Source organism: Penicillium expansum (genome assembly GCF_000769745.1).
Source record: "Penicillium expansum strain MD-8 chromosome Unknown contig231, whole genome shotgun sequence".
Classification (NCBI taxonomy): Eukaryota; Fungi; Ascomycota; class Eurotiomycetes; order Eurotiales; family Aspergillaceae; genus Penicillium; species Penicillium expansum.
In genome coordinates this window covers 22,633-38,963 of record NW_015971375.1, presented here as the reverse complement: position 1 = coordinate 38,963, position 16,331 = coordinate 22,633, and the positions used below count along the sequence as shown (strand labels likewise).

Below are 16,331 nucleotides of genomic sequence, written 5' to 3'. Positions count from 1 at the left end.
AAGTCTAGCGGTGTGCCGATCCCGATTCCCCACTCAGGGGAGAATATCCTTAACCTTGGGAATGCCGATTTTGGAACATTTGGTCCACGGGTGGCGACTCGGCTTATCGAATTTCTCCCCTTTTGCCACTGGGCCTTTTGATCCCTGGATTATCGGGGGCCTCGGAAAACGGTTCTGTTTTCAGGCATATCAGGCATATCAGGCACAAAAGGCATATAGTTAGGCGTATCAGGCCGATCAACGTACCTATACCTCTTGTACAGAGACCCACCAGATTGTACTGTAAATGTACGGGGGCCAATCCCAATTTGAAACAATTGCGCGATCAAAGGCCCTTGATTGACTCAAAAAACGGACCACTTTTCGACGGAAAGTGGCAATGATTGGCTCTTTGAAAAAAGAACTTATTTCTAGACCGCGGGTTCCCGCATCGCTTGGCAATTAAGTTCCGTCGTACCGAGACTCGACGAGAGATAAAAAGTAGAATCAATTTTGTGTCGATCCGGCACGAGCAAATGAAGCAGCCACAATCATAGGGAATACCGCCGTGGCCTCAGCATAGACCTAGAAAAAGAAAGCATGAAAGTTAGCTCGGCTCAAGGAGATAGAAATGGAAGAATACAACATAGATCAACTAACCTTGACAGACTTGGCATCCGCCTTGATCTTGCCCCAGCTCACCGCTTCATCCGGCCGCGCACCCGCATCACTCCCATCGAACTCCTGCGCAGTATTCACGTATACCGCGTGCTCGGCCCCATTGCGCATCAGGCATGCATTGGCAATGTGGTGCTTGACCACCCCACCACCCAAAATGATCATGCCGGCGCGTGTCGCCCGGACAGCCATGGTGTTGATACGGCGCACATCATCTACAATATCCACCCGCAGTCGTTGCGGGGAAGATTTGAAGGTGTGAAAGTAAAGCATGTCACCCAGAGATCCATCTGTCAGGGCGGGACAGAATACGGGGATTCCATTCCGGGCCGCCCAGTACAGAACTGAATCCTCGTGGTCGATCTCACGACCCAGTCGTTCGGTGATGCGGCTTGGCGTCCAGTGAAGCTCATCTTCTTCGTCCCCAGTCTCCCGAGCCTTGATCTTTGCAGCCTCCTGCTCCTCCAACATCTTGTCTAAAATGGGCACCACCCAATCCTCAAAGGCACAGTAGTTATTGTTAGGCACGAGAAGGTTGCCAATGCGGTTGAGGCCCTTGGCACGAAGTCCAGCACCGGGAGTCGAGAAGGATCCGAGATATGTGGGGGCCAAGCATTTGATCAAATCCTCCTCCACACCTCCAGCAGTGGTCACAATGGCAGATACGTGGTTATGCTTCACCAAATAACGTAGGGTGTCCCGAAGACCGGAGGAAATCAAGTTCGATGTGTAGCCGAGGAAGATTGTGGTTTTGTTTCCTGTTTCGGGATCACGGAAGGCGCGCTAAGGGAAATAGATCATAAGATTCTGAGGATTCAAAGATTCTTCAAAGGGTGCAATTATGTTCAGGCGTACCATTTCATTGATGATTTGAGCAGCCTCCGCGACCGCACTGCCCTGGAATCCGGTATAGGCTAAGTTGTCCACCATCTCTGCAACGGTGATATCTCGTCCCTGGAACTTATCAAAATCTACCCCGCTCACCACATGAGATCCCTCTGGGACCGGTTGTGAGCTCTGGAGGACGGAGTCGGTCACCGAGGAGGGAACCGCTGAAGGCTGCTGGGCGCTCATATTTGCGATGAGATTGGGGGAGGGAAAGAAAAGAAAAGAAGGAGTTGTAAAAGGTGTAAAGAAATCCGGTGACAATGTATCGATATGAGGAGACAAAAAAAAGAGGTCAAAATAAAAACAGAGGATTTGATTTGTACGGCGGAGAAAGAGAGGGGCAGTTGATCTTTTTTTTTCTTCTTTTTTTTTCTTTTTTTATTCGGCGGGGAACTGCATCTGGGCCTTGATGCCTTGATGCCTGAATGCCTAAGGCATATTTCTCTTTATAGTCCCACTCCCACTTTGGCGTAGGCTTGAATGATCAAAGTATCTCGTATAATATTGACCTTGTATTTCTCATATTCTCATATTCTACTGCTTTACTATCCTACTGTTCTAAATTATCATTGATTTTATCTACTTCTCGATACAACATTTACCTTGGTATATACTACTCCGTACAGCATATACCTCCAGGGCTGTTCAATATGAATAGAGTTTGGGAGGCACATCCCCACCACACTAGCATTCAATTGGGTTAGTGTCGAGCCCCTTGAAGTCTCACGAACTCATATTCCAAACATATTCCTAACAATATTCCTAACAATATTCCTCCATTTCTTATTCTTCTTTCCTTTATTCATTCCTCTCTCCATATTTCTCTCGTGTTGCATAACATCCGGCGCAAGGAGCTCGCATGATTTCGCCGATCTTGTAACGTGCTAGTGTTTTCTGTTTGACACGTTCCATCTCCTCATCTCAACGAATCTGTCAGTCTGTCTACTGGAATGGTCCATTCGCTCTGATCTAACAAGACTCCAAATCTAGCAACCGAGAAAAAAAGAAAGAGAAAGGAGAATAACGTGATATTGGATCTTTCCACTCCCGACTTGAAAAAGACTACGCCTTACCCGATCGGGTATCCGTGCTCTTCAATTCTTCATATGGTCCGTGCATTGATTGTCACGTGCAGACCCTCCCGAGTGTCCGTTCTCCATCTTTGGGTATGTGATGGATTCTGCATTCCATCCACCTTGGGCTCATTTGCACCGTACGTTGAATGTGCTGGAGCGCTAACCAGTCTATAGCTTCATGATAGCATGACGCGATAATGTCCTCCCGATTCCCCCCATCGTCTGGGTTCAATTCCCGTGACCGTTCTCCGCAGCGATTTGGAGACCGTCGCCCCCCGGTCGGTCCTCGCGGTCCTGACGACGGACCTGCACCATTTGGTAGAGATCCACCGCGTGGTCCTCGGGCCCTTGTTGATTCCCCTCGGGGTGGCCATTTTGGTGGTCGTGGCAGGGGTTATGGCCGTGGTGACTTTCGTGACCGTGACCGAGACCCACGAGACCGCGACCGAGATCGCGAATTTCGAGATAACCGTGATGGCCCGCCGTTTCGCCGAGATATGGACCGCGACTGGGTTCGCCGTGACCGCGATTTCGATCCCCGAGACAATCGGATTGGCTTTGGCCGAGGCCGCTCAAGATCACCGACGCGCGACTTTCGAGATATAAGGGAGCCCCCTGGCCGCGATTTTGATCTGGCTCGGATGCGACGCAACTCGAGGGACAGTATCATATCCGCGTCTTCGGGAGGGCCAGAAGGTCCCCCTCCTAATGGTGGCCATATACACCGAGGAGGCATGCGAGGGCGTGGTCGCGGAGATTGGGAAGGAGGCCGCGGTCGTGGTCGTCCACCATTCCTCGATGATCGTGATCTTTTCCGTCGCCGTAGTCGATCTCGCGAACCGTGGCGTGGACGTGATCGGATGATGGATCGCGATAGAGATCGAGACATGGACCGGGATCGTGTATTAGATCGCGATCGGATGATGGACCGAGATCGTGACCGAGACCTTCCACGTCCAAGAGATCGAGATCGAGAATTAGATCGCGACTTAGACCGTCGAGATCGCTTTGACCGTCGAGAAGATTGGGACAACCGACGACCTGATCGCGAGGACCGTGATCGCCCCGTGGACTTTTGGAAACGAGACCGCCCCCCAAGTCGTGCAGATAGCCGCGCAGCCAGCGGCTCAACCACTTCCTCACATCCTCCTACAGCATCCGGCCCTGGACCTGGACCAGCCCTAGCAGATCGCTTGTTTGAACATTCCCAAGTGGATCATGGTCGGAAATCTTCAACCATTCCTAGCACTGCGGCTCTGGAACCTACGCGAGATTTTGAGCGAAACGACCCTGTCGCTGTTCGAGCTAGTGCCGTTCGCCCGGATGCTGTTCGCCCTGATGCTGTTCGCCCAGATGCTGTTCGCTCTGATGCTGTTCGCTCTGATGCTGTTCGCTCTGATGCTGTTCGCTCTGATGCTGTTCGCTCTGATGTTGTTCCCCCAGATGCTGTTCGCCCAGATGCTCCCCAAGTGGATGCTCCTGGGCTGGATGCGAATTTCCCCGATCGTGTTCCACCGGACCCTCAACCGGATGCTATTGGGATGGATGCTGCGAAGAACCCTGGACCTATGATTCGGAACTCACCGCCTCAAGCTGCCCCCCAGGTGCCCGCCTTTGGCTCGGTGACTGCCCCCATCGCGGATGCTTCCTCAAATAAAGATTCCTCAGACCAACGCACGACGCCCATTTCTACTTTCCCCACAGAGAGAGACCGCTATGAAATCCTCCAACGACAAACACCCCAACCTCCTACAGGACCCAAGGCAGAAAGGACTGAGATTACACAGCCTCTTGAGCCTCGCAGCCGCCTCGAAGGATCCCGGGAGGCGGGCAAGCAGCAAGTTGCGCCTCCTCGGCTCTCTAAACCGTCTATCAATTTCTCTGATGTATCACCACCCACCGCTCCAGCTGCCATGACTCGACCAGATTCGGGGGTTGGACCCAACGAAGGGTTTGGGGTCGGCAGGTCGAACTCACTTACCTCTTCCCCTACTTTTTCACGAATTCCACCGCCTGCCCCACGCGCATTATCCCGTGAGCCCTCGATGTCGCCTCGAATGCAATCGTCTGGCATTCCAACCGGCCCTCGAGCATTCCAATGGAAAGCTCCCTCCCCTCGTGGCCGTAAAGGCAGCAAGCAATGGGTGCGACCTGGCTACGGCCGAACACCTTCTATTCCTAATGCGCTACCAAAACAAGAGCCTATCGATGACAGCGAAGGTGTTTCCCCTGCCAATGAAGCCACGCGGTCTCTATTACCACACGAAGTAGACGAGCCTGAGAGTGGCGAGATTCTGCCCAATGAACCTCTAAGGGAACCCTCGCCTATTTTCCCATCATTGAACCCTCCACTCCGCCGTAGTTTATCGGCTGTCGACATTCAAACAAGCGATGTTAATGAACCCTCTGAGCAGACCAGCACTGGTAAAACCGCCTTGATACCAGACTTTCAAGGTTCAAGTGACGAGGAAGATGGGGAGAACATTGTTTTCACTCAGGAGTATTTGGATGAAAGAAAGCAGATATTTGAAAAGGATATGGAGTCACTCCGAGCAGAATTGCCTCCATTGCCTTTGGAAGATTCAGCCATCGTCGCTCTTTTGCTTAAAGTCCAGCTACTTGGCATGGTAGCCAACGAACAGACAGTTGGACGTTCCCCTGAACCACTTGCCGAACAAGTTTTAGAACGACCAGTGGATCCTTTGCCTTCGGTGGAGGATGAAGAGTCAGCCAATCATCCAAGCACTGAACGAGTGGTCTCTTTTGCCTCCACACTACCCGAGCGTGAACCAGAGCCAATCGCAGAAACTGTCATCCCCCCCGTGGTACCTGCTGATGAGGTTACTGTCGAAAGTCTTCCATTCTTGCACTTAGGTCCTCCAACACCGATTTCAGACATGGATGTATACCATGAGAACATTGCAACCCAAAAGAGCCTCAGAGACACGTTCAGGACAGAACTTTCAAAGGTGCAAGCGGAGGTTTTCAGGAAAAATGCACTCCTTAGGGATGAGTACGTATCTCACTACAAGCTCTGGCGAATGGCCATTTGGGAGCTCGATCGTATGAAGGACAAAAAGTCCGTGACCCCTGGTCCAGCTTCTCCTCCAGTGTCTACGGTTCCAACTACCCCGGCACCCATACCGGAAGGCCGTGAAGGCCGTCGGTACAAAGGGAATAGCGAGCTTGATTTTCTCAATGCTTTGAAGGCCTCAGAAATTTCTGCCCAAGAAGAGCTTGAACGTCGACGAATCAAGATGGCTACTGCTCGACCTGATTTGGGCCGTGAAGCGATCATTCCCAATATGCTCGAACCGCGGGAGGCAAAGGCTCGCATCTACAAAGATGTGAACAACACCATTGAGTGTAGTAGGGCTCTGGATGTTTTTGGCTTTGTGCCGCCCCCTAATGACTTCACCCCGGAGGAGCATATAACATTTACGGACGCCTTCATGGCCCATCCAAAACGGTGGGGTAAGATTGCCGAATCCTTGCCCGGTCGAAATTTCCAGCACTGTATAGTACACTATTATCTCACCAAGGAGGAGATCAAGTACAAAGCCAAGCTCAACAAACGCTGGAGTAAGCGGGGCAAGGGGACTCGAAAGGGTCCACGGCCGAAGTCCAACGCCCTCATCGCAGACTTGGGTGTGGTGAAACCTGACTTTGTTGGCGAGGATGAGCCACCAGCTGTCACAGACACTGGTCGTCCACGACGTGCGGCCGCGCCCACCTTTGGTGATTCCACTGAGGTAGAAAGCGCGCCGGTTGGCCGTCGGGGCCAGCTTGGCAAGGACGGCGAACCAGTTGAAAGATCATCGACTCGGCGTGGCGGACGGGGCGGAGGTACTCGCGGTGGACGGCGTGTCAAGACTGCTACTCAACCGGACTCGAAGGCCCAGGTAACAATTCCACAGGGAAATCTGCCCCCAATCGTACCGCCAGCACCACTTCATCCTGGAAGCGAGATGGAAGTGGCCACAGATCACATCTTGGAAGGGTATGAGGCTAGAGAACGAGAGCGTTCCGAAAAAGAATCCTTGCCGCCAATTCCGCGAGGCAGGGTGGGACGCGGGCGAGCGAAAGAAGGAGTTTATGTCTTTGAGTCTACTGAAGTTGAACCGCCTCTGGCAACAAAACAGCTTGAGACGGGGTATGGCTCCTTGCAACCAACGAGTTACTGGTCTGTACCGGAGCAGCGCGACTTCCCAGCTTTGCTGGGGCATTTTGGTCGTGATTTTGAGGGTATCTCGGCCTGGATGAAGACCAAGACAACGGTGATGGTATGTATTGGGTCCTTTCATCTCATGTTTATATTTATCGACTAGCCGGCTAACGTCCATGATGCAGGTCAAAAACTTCTATCAACGCCGCCTGGACTCGGGCCAGAAAGACTTTGAGTCGATACTAACAGATGCAGAGGAGAAGAAGGCTCGGGGTGAGGCCACAGGGCCGCTTCCTGTTCCAAGTGTTGCACCAAAGCGACGATACGAGGCAACTCCGTCGTCTATTATCCCTCGTCCACTTGCCCCACATGGGGATCCTATGGCCGAGGTCGATGAAATACGATTCCCTAAAGGCAAACCTGTTGGTCTCTCGCCGCAGCCCATGTCCCTGCATGGACGACCTCCGTCTGACAAGGACCGGAATGTCGGTCGTTACCAGCCACTCGCGCAAGCTTCCGCTGCTTCACCAGTACCCTCTACCGCAACTCTAATCGAAGAGTCCACTCGGGCAATTCGCGCCCAAGGGGGACCATCCCACCGCATTCAGGGCCCGCGCCTTGGGTATTTTACAGAGGATAGGCGAGACTCTTCGGCATTGCCCCACGCCACTTCTCTTGCGCAAGATCTACCGATGTCTTCGCGCCATTCTGGCCCGATACCACCGGATATGGCACGAATGGAACCATTATCCGCACAGGCCTATATGCCCGCACAGCAGCAAACTTCTCTCCTTTCATCGACCCACTCACGTCATCCCAGCTTAACACAACCCCCTGGCTCGCCAACCCAGCAGCTTAGACCAGAAGCCGACATCTCGTCTGTTCATCGCGACCCCTTTGCCCAAAGACCCTATTACTCGCTCGCAGGTCAACCCATGGGTCTAGCCCAATCGCCTCGCCCTGGTTTGTCGCCAGTGAAGGATGTCCCTCGCCCGAGTGCTACTCCTGCCCCCGACGCAACTCGTCAGGTGCCTGCCAAACGGTCCAACATCATGAGCATCCTCAATGATGAACCCGAAGAGCCTCAGCCCCGCAAACGATTTGCCAGCGAGCAGGCTCCATCTGCACCCGGCGCAACCACAGGCATAAACCCAAGGCCTGTATACCAGGCGGGCGGACCCTCTCGCCATGAAGACTCTATTATGTCAGGTATGCCGCAAAAGCCTTCTGGTTACGCCCAGCAAAGCCAATATCAGCCATCATCTCGCGGGTACTCGGAGTATCCTGGCTATGGACCCCCTCATGGTGGCTCGGGCACGTCGGCGAATAATGACTGGATGGCACGGTTTGATCCACGGGCGCAACAAACTCCACCGCAGCCTCAAGCTCAATCACTGCCACCACAGCAGCAGCAGCAGCAGCAGCAGCAGCAAAGCGGCCGTCAGGGTTCCTATTCATCTTACGCAGCAACCCCGAGTCAATCTTCCTTGACGAATCTTCCCGCGCCATCCCCAGCGCCGACTCCCCCGCCAACAAATGCCTCCCAACGCTCAGCTTATCCCAACGTTTTCTCGCAAGCCTCCTCTACTCAACAACCCATGGCTTCTGGCCCCCGAGATATGGCCTCGCAACCGGCCTCCTATCGACAAGGGTCACCTGGCCCGCGTTCTAGCATGGCGTATGCATCGCGACAAGATCCACCAACGCCAGCGCAGTCTTCGGCTAGCCTGTATGGTATGCATCCGCGCCAGTCCGCAACGCCAAATTCAGTACAGCCACACAGCTATCAACAACATGTGCAAACAATGGTCAGTGGATCGCATCAGCCGCAATCCCACCGCTCAACACCTGTCAACTTACCCGGTGCTTCTTCGCAGTACGGGCACAACACCCCTCCTCCCCAGCCACAGGCTGGCCGGTCAATGGCATCGCTGGCGAGCCTCGGTCGCTCATTCACTCCTCCATCGGCTCTACACCCCTCTATGAGCGGCGGCACTATGGGCAGCTATCACCCTCCTCAGTCATCCGCGTCTGGATCGATACCGCCACTCCACCAACGACCTTCAGGGTCGCTTGGTGACACTGTCTCCACGCCGACACACCAGCGTGTCTACAGCCATGGGTCAGCTCAAGGCGGACTACCGCCGCCTTCGCAACCGCCTCGCTAGGGTCCCATGGGTTGATTTGAATGAACTTCATGTGGAGTGTAAGACCGTAATGGGTTCGGTTGTACATTAATTTGTCGTCTTTGTGTTTTTTTCTCTCTTGTTTAGCGTCCTGGCGTCTTTGCCAGTGAGGGTATTCATTTGATCATGGTTTATATGTATAACTAGATGAATGATTTTATGTGTCAAACCTTGGATGTCATGAATCTGTACAAGTTTTGTAGTACCAACGTAATATCTACAATGATAAAAACTAGCTTGGTGCCCTCACCAGGCATGTGTTACCGGTCCATCTGGTTCATATGGCTGGGCAGGTTCCACTCGTCATAGTCTAGATGCACAAAGGCACGGTCGACAGTAGGGACACTCTCGATGATGTACTGCAAACTCTCGCCAACGTCATGACTATCCCGCAAACTGATCTTCTCATCCACAACAAGATCAACCTCAACGTTCAGCTTGTCACTGGCGTAGTAGGCTTTCAAGTCCTGGATCTTGTGAATCACCCGAGAGAACCGCATGGTCATATACAGCAAGATACTATGATCGTCGGGAGAGGCAGCTGCGCCTGTCAACCGCTGGATGTATTCTGCAGCCGTCTGACCCCAGTTCCACATAATGTAGATGGAGAGAAGCAGACCACCCAAGGGATCTAAGTACCAGAGATTTGCAGCAGTGCCGACTGCGATCGTTGCCCGTTAGTTGGTGCACTAGTAGCGAACAGGAATAAGACTTACTTAGGGGGAAGATGATGCTGAACGTGTTGAAAACAACGTCAGTCATGGCGTCCTGGGCCAAGACCTGGACGCTTGGGCTAGGAATCAACCTGCACCAGATCCAGCAGAGCAGCTTAACCAAAACAGTCCCACCCATCAAGGTGATGGATGGGATGGATAGCTCAACAACCGTGCGGTCGTCTCCAATCAATTGTTTCATAGAAGACAGTGCTACTTGGAAAAAGGAAGTTACCATGATCACCGAGAAGATCAACACACTGATGGGCTCTAACCGCCGTCGGCTGATGGGATACCGGTTGCGATCTTGTCGGCGGATCATAATGGTGGTTATCCAGACAATCACTGTGCTGAGAAAGTCCAAAACTCCATCCACTAAACCTGCCAACATAGACATGGAGCTAGTCATCGCCATGATCGCGATCTTCGAGGCTAGGAGAGCAACGTTGGCGACGAAATTGATGCGAATGGCTAGATTGATGACACGCTCCTCATCGTCTGGGGACATTCCGCCGTGCGATTCAAGATCAGGGAATGGATCCAATGGGCTGTCTTCTGCCTCCGGGGATTGGAACAAGGGTGTTGTCTCATCGGGGATCCGATAAAGATTATGCGGGGTGCGTTTGATCCTTCCGATCTTTGGATTAGGTTCTGATACCTCAGCCTGATTAGCTTCTAGCGAAGGGGACTGAAGAATTCCGTTTCCAGAAGCGTGGTGATTGCATCCGTTATAGTCTTCGATTAGGTTATGGGGTAGCGAAGAGTCCAATAGTCGGTCAATGTAAAGATATTGGGAGATCAGTCCATTGTTTCGTTCATGATATTTCCGACTATTTTGGGGGTCAGTTCCTATCATTTAAATTGAGTAGTGAACCAACATTGCCTTTGGGAGGTCTTTTAATGACTCGGGTGATTTGTAGTAGCGTTGCCTGCGGCGCGGGTTAGGACTGTAATTGCGTCAGAAGAGAGAGAGATATAGTAGTACCATTCATATCGTGGATTACTGCGTCCAATCAACAACGATCCTCGTCGAAGAACGAGTCGCCTTTCAGATGTATCGTCATCGAGGTCATGTAAGGCAAGGCTGGATGAGCGAGAAGGTAAAAGATTCAATAAGCGTTGGCCTCTAGTGGAAAGGATTTCACGCTCTGGTTCCAGGCTTGGACGTCGCGGACGTAGAATAGGCGAAGGCGACGCTGGAGGGGAGGAAAGCGGAAGAAATGGTTGAGAAGACATCAATTCTGCGTACAGCAAGGTGAAAAAGTGCAGCTTATATTGTACAGAGAGTTAGACCGACGCGTATGGTCACCTGATTTATGCCTTGGTGATTAGGTGTCAATATATAAACCTATTGTTTTACATAGAATACCTCGGTTTATCTATATCAGATATGGATATATAATAATCTAAATATTCTATAATTACGGCTAATGCCACCCCTACGTACATATTTATGTATTCATCTATATATATTGAGGCTCAAGTCGGACTTGCTTAAAGTGGCATAGTGGCCGAGGGTGTCGCGAATATAGAGCGCAGTTGGCAGCGACGTCGGGGAATTGTAGAGGATGAAACTATAGGAGAGGAGACAATCAGTTATTCGATGGATTATGACTTGGAACAAACTCCAAATCTTCCTAAAGCGTCTGTTAGCATGGAGCAATAAAATGTTGCAAAGGCCTAACAGTTGAAACACGATATAACTATATAGCTAGTACACCCCTCACGCTTACCCCTCTAAATTTGACCACATGATGTCACTTGAAAGGAAATACAAACGGACTTTCCACTATTAGCGGTTATTAGCGGTTATTGAAGTCTCATTGTTCCGCGGGGAAACCCGTTGACAAGGGGGTGCGGAATGAACATTCCGTCTATGCCGCGCTGTGGAGACATCTTGCCCCCGGACTGGCAAGTGGTTGAGTGACCTGTGGAAAACTGCATTTGCTGATTCTATCAATTATGACTGGCTGACGGAGTGCTATGTGACTGCTCACCTACAGCTTTCTTTCCATAGCCATGCGAGTCTTTGAACTCGGAAATATGCCGTAGCCGAGCCAAACAGGACCCTGAAAATGCACAGGGCTATAAGAGCCATGCATCCGCCGTCTTCCACAGGTCAAGAGAGTCTGCAATTCTTGTCAATTTCACTCTATCATGGCAATCCAAACCCTTGCAGTCGCCGTCATTACGGTGGTGTATTTCATCATTCGTTATTTCAACCGCACCGATATGCCCAAGATTAAAGGCATCCCGGAGATCCCTGGCATACCCATCTTTGGCAACCTATTGCAGTTAGGAGATCAGCATGCAACAGTCACGGGGAACTGGGCAAAGAAATTTGGCCCAGTTTTTCAAGTGCGCATGGGAAACAAGGTAAGTGTTTCGCGTTCGAATTGGAAGCGACTATGTGCAGAATTTATAATCTAATGCCTTGGTAGCGAATCGTGTTCGCCAACAGCTTTGAATCCGTTCGTCAATTGTGGATTAAGGACTCGTCCGCTCTTATTTCCCGCCCGACTTTTCACACCTTCCACAGCGTCGTCTCCAGCTCACAGGGGTTCACTATTGGAACTTCCCCGTGGGATGATTCTTGCAAGAAACGTCGCAAGGCAGCTGCCACTGCGTTGAATCGACCGGCGGTGCAATCGTATATGCCCATCATCGATCTCGAATCCAATTCGAGCATTAAGGAGCTGTATCGGGACAGCCAGAACGGTAAAAATGACGTGAATCCCACTGCATACTTCCAGCGATTTGCCCTCAACACCAGCTTGACTCTGAACTATGGGTTCCGCATCGAGGGCAACGTGGATGATACGCTGCTGCACGAGATTGTGGACGTGGAACGTGGCGTGTCCAACTTCCGCAGCACTTCGAACAACTGGCAGGATTACATTCCCCTATTGCGCATCCTCCCCAAGATGAACAATGAGGCCGCAGACTTCCGGGGTCGCCGTGATAAATATCTGACCTACTTGCTTGATATGCTCAAGGATAGGATCGCCAAGGGAACTGATAAGCCTTGCATCACTGGTAATATCTTGAAGGATCCCGAGGCTAAGCTGAATGATGGTGAGTTACAAATGATCCTCTTGAATGTTCAAGTGAGTACTTATCTGTTGTCTAGCCGAAGTGAAATCGATTTGTTTGACTATGGTGTCGGCTGGTCTTGACACTGTTCCGGGTAACTTGATTATGGGAATTGCCTACCTGGCATCTGAAGACGGCCAGAGAATTCAGAAAAAGGCCTATGATGCGATAATGGAGATCTACCCGGACGGGGATGCTTGGGAGAAATGCTTGGTGGAGGAAAAGGTCCCCTATGTGACTGCACTGGTCAAAGAGATCTTGCGTTTCTGGACAGTTATTCCTATTTGTCTGCCACGCGAGAGCACTAAGGATATCCAGTGGAATGGAGCCACAATCCCTGCTGGCACGACTTTCTTCATGGTATGTTGCTCCTTGCTTCTATCGTATTCAGACTTTACTAACAGGGCCTCCAGAATGCTTGGGCAGCCGATTACGACGAAGATCACTTTAAGGATGCTGATAAGTTCATCCCGGAGCGTTATTTAGATGTCAATGAGGGTGCAGGCACTCCCCACTACGCATATGGAGCGGGCTCACGTATGTGTGCAGGCTCACATCTCGCCAATCGTGAGCTGTTTACAGCTTTCATTCGCCTCATCACTGCTTTCCACATGCACACGGCGAAAGAGGCAGCCGACCGACCAATTCTTAACGCAATTGAGTGCAACTCGATTGCAACTGCCTTGACAACGGAGCCGAAGCCATTCAAAGTCGGTTTTAGTGCACGCGACTCTAAGAAGCTCGAACAGTGGATCGCTGAGAGTGATGAACGCACCAAGGATCTATAAGAGGAGAGTGTCTTGGATTTTCGAAGTTCTATCTGATGTGATTCCCTCTATTTGCCCAAAGTAATTGATGTATCTACTAAAATATTTGAAAATACAGACAATGAAGTACATTTATAGACCAGCTAGACCTTTATAATCGCCGACTTGGGCCTCTCCGTAGGCCTTTGGGAACATGAATCAATAAAATTTTGAGAGATAATTGGAGAATATAGTAGAACTATGGAGGTGTCTACTAATATTTGTTCTTAGACTGAGCTCCTGAATTATTGTACATTTTACCTGTCACGTCTTCTTTATGTATAAACTCCCCGAGCCTTGTGGCCTGACGGAATCTCCCCGCATTTTCTCGGCGCCACACTTTTTTTCCTTTTCACCCTCTTCCATCGAGTTGAAATGATATATGAGCACACTTAATTGCACCATTTTGGATGATGAGTACTCTGCAGATATACCCACCCTCGGTGGACGATACGAATGATGATCACCCACGGAAGAAACGCCGCAAATACATCGCCAAAGCCTGGTCAGTTTGGAAATGATGTTATTCGAGATCGAGTGCTAATGAAATCGTGAAGCAATGGATGTAAACGTCGCAAAATCAAATGCAATGGCCAGTCACCCTGTCAGCGTTGCGGACGTCAGGATATTGAATGCATTTACGTTGAGAACACTCCACAAAGTCCAGCCGAACAAGAGTAATGCCTACCCCGGCTCGGTGTGTTTGAACACGACTAATTTTGCCGTTAAAGGAATTTCAAGCTACTTTTTGACCAAATGAGGGCCATGCAGGATCAGATTACCCAATTGTCTGCTAGTATAAGGTCAATAGCTAACGGCGAACATTCCCCTGGAGGTGTTTCTACTACCGGCACCTATGGACAGCTCCCTATCCAACGTTCACTCAGGCACCTGTCAACAGCGAGAGAGATGTCATTTCAAGGTCCAACAACATCAGCCTTTAGTTTCGACCTTGCAAAATCCAGTCTGCAGCAGCGCGGGATTGTGGAACGTGTTGAAGCTGGCGATGAGCGCGATATGACCCAAGAACCCTCACCACTGGCATCGCCATCGGCTCCAAATGAGAAACTTGAAACACGCCAGACCCTCGATCCACTTTGGACTCTCCCCAAAGCTGAGGCACTTCGCCTTTGCCAAGTCTACGAGGAGGAAATGGGCATCATGTACCCGGTTCTGGAACTGTCGGAGATTTTAGAACAGGTTCATCTTCTCTATGGCCCAATGGACCGCGCGCTTGGACCAACCCACCAGCCCAATGGACACAATGGGCTAGCTCGCGAAGATATCCATATTCTACGTGTAGTGTTTGCATGTGCCTTGACAGCCGAAGCTAGTGGTCTGAGTGAACAGGCTATTGCTCTCTTTGATAGTGTACGAGAAGTTCAGGACAATTGTGTCTGGGGTTCGCCCGAAATCAAGAACATCATATTTTTGACTCTTGTGGTTCGTCATGTCTAATCAGTCATGAATGCTCGACATGCTAATTGCACCCATAGTCAATGTTCTATTTTCAAATGGACGAGGAAATTTTGGCGTGGCGCACCGTTGGTATTGTTGAGCGCATGTGTCTCGAGAAAGGTCTTCATCGACGGGAAACCCTGAATCAACCGACCATCATAGCTGTGGGGAAGGATCGCGTTTTGCGACTCTTCTGGTCTATATACATTCTGGATATGCGCTGGAGCTTTGGAACTGGCATGCCGTTTGCCCTGGAAGATACAGATATTGACCCTTGGCTGCCAGAGCCCACCGAGAATACACCCTATCTGCGCGTGATGATCAGGTACAGCCGGATCGCAGCGAAGGTGTGGAAGTTCATAGCGGCGTTTAATAACACCAACGAAATCAAAAAGGAAGAAATGAACTATTTGGATTGGCAGGTTTTGCGCTGGGTGCATGCCATTCCAGACTCATTGCGGCTTGATAATCCGAGCTCGGCGGAGTCTGGGACTGCCGTGGAAGGAACACGGAGCCTACGCAGACTGCGTGCTCTCCTGTACCTTCGTGCTAATCAGCTACGCATGCTAATCCATCGCCCTGTTCTTCATACTTCAGCCCATGTCAACCAATATCCAGGCGAGTCTGAGACTGTGGTGGAAATCGCCAAAGATACAATTCGTTTCATTACCCGCTTGAACGATACATCGGACATCTACCATTTACAGCAGGTGGCATTTAATTGGTTTCTCGTCTCGGCCCTTGCAGCTTTATTCCTGGCAGTTGCCCAGGCTCCAACACAATTCAGTGGGTCGTGTAAGGAGGAATTTTACTGGGCTTTGGAGTTGGTCAAAGGAGTCTCAGCCCAGTCTTATATTTCTCGCCGACTATGGAAGTCTATTCGAAGCCTCCGTAAGCTTGGTCCTCAATTGGGCCTTGGGGTCCAGAAAAAGCGCCTGAATATCGAAGCGGGTGTTGAAAGCGAACATTCAAATATCCACGGGTCTCCCCAATTGCCCCAATCTACAATCCCAGAGAGTCAGACACCACAGAACGGGGAACAAATGACACAGGAGTTGATGGAGTGGTTTGAAGCCGTGGGAAGTTTGGAGGATCAAATCATGGGGATGGGAACGGGCCCTGTGCCAGACAGAGGACCTTACCAGCAGATGCCCGACGGGGGGTTTGTGTTTGATTACGGCGAAGAATTGTCGAGTGTGATGAAAGACTTCTTCTGATTGAGTACAATATATGCCGACTACATGTAGTTTTATCTTTGATTATGAACAAAATCGGTGGCAGATGCTAAT

At 50.8% G+C, this 16,331-nt stretch overlaps 5 protein-coding genes across 5 annotated transcripts; 3 read left to right on the top strand and 2 right to left on the bottom strand.

Annotated features, from left to right (window-relative positions):
• Positions 1 to 486: 486 nt before the first annotated feature.
• Positions 487 to 1,731, bottom strand: PEX2_070690 (deoxyhypusine synthase; the record flags this gene model as incomplete). The annotated part of the gene is made up of 3 exons (XM_016744340.1): positions 487 to 564; positions 640 to 1,440; positions 1,513 to 1,731. The coding sequence occupies 3 exons, from the start codon at positions 1,729 to 1,731 to the stop codon at positions 487 to 489; spliced, it is 1,098 nt and encodes a 365-aa protein (XP_016596907.1).
• A 1,087-nt stretch (positions 1,732 to 2,818) lies between these two features.
• On the top strand, positions 2,819 to 8,954 carry PEX2_070680 (MYB DNA-binding domain protein; the record flags this gene model as incomplete). Its single annotated transcript, XM_016744339.1, has 2 exons — positions 2,819 to 6,904; positions 6,972 to 8,954. The coding sequence occupies 2 exons, from the start codon at positions 2,819 to 2,821 to the stop codon at positions 8,952 to 8,954; spliced, it is 6,069 nt and encodes a 2,022-aa protein (XP_016596906.1).
• Positions 8,955 to 9,232: 278 nt separating this feature from the next.
• Positions 9,233 to 10,541, bottom strand: PEX2_070670 (cation diffusion facilitator family transporter; the record flags this gene model as incomplete). Its single annotated transcript, XM_016744338.1, has 2 exons — positions 9,233 to 9,633; positions 9,689 to 10,541. 2 exons carry the CDS (start codon positions 10,539 to 10,541, stop codon positions 9,233 to 9,235), a joined length of 1,254 nt encoding a protein of 417 aa, XP_016596905.1.
• A 1,301-nt stretch (positions 10,542 to 11,842) lies between these two features.
• Positions 11,843 to 13,566, top strand: PEX2_070660 (cytochrome P450; the record flags this gene model as incomplete). The annotated part of the gene is made up of 4 exons (XM_016744337.1): positions 11,843 to 12,061; positions 12,127 to 12,760; positions 12,816 to 13,138; positions 13,192 to 13,566. The coding sequence occupies 4 exons, from the start codon at positions 11,843 to 11,845 to the stop codon at positions 13,564 to 13,566; spliced, it is 1,551 nt and encodes a 516-aa protein (XP_016596904.1).
• Positions 13,567 to 14,493: 927 nt separating this feature from the next.
• Positions 14,494 to 16,259, top strand: PEX2_070650 (putative C6 transcription factor; the record flags this gene model as incomplete). Its single annotated transcript, XM_016744336.1, has 2 exons — positions 14,494 to 15,027; positions 15,081 to 16,259. The coding sequence occupies 2 exons, from the start codon at positions 14,494 to 14,496 to the stop codon at positions 16,257 to 16,259; spliced, it is 1,713 nt and encodes a 570-aa protein (XP_016596903.1).
• Positions 16,260 to 16,331: the final 72 nt, after the last annotated feature.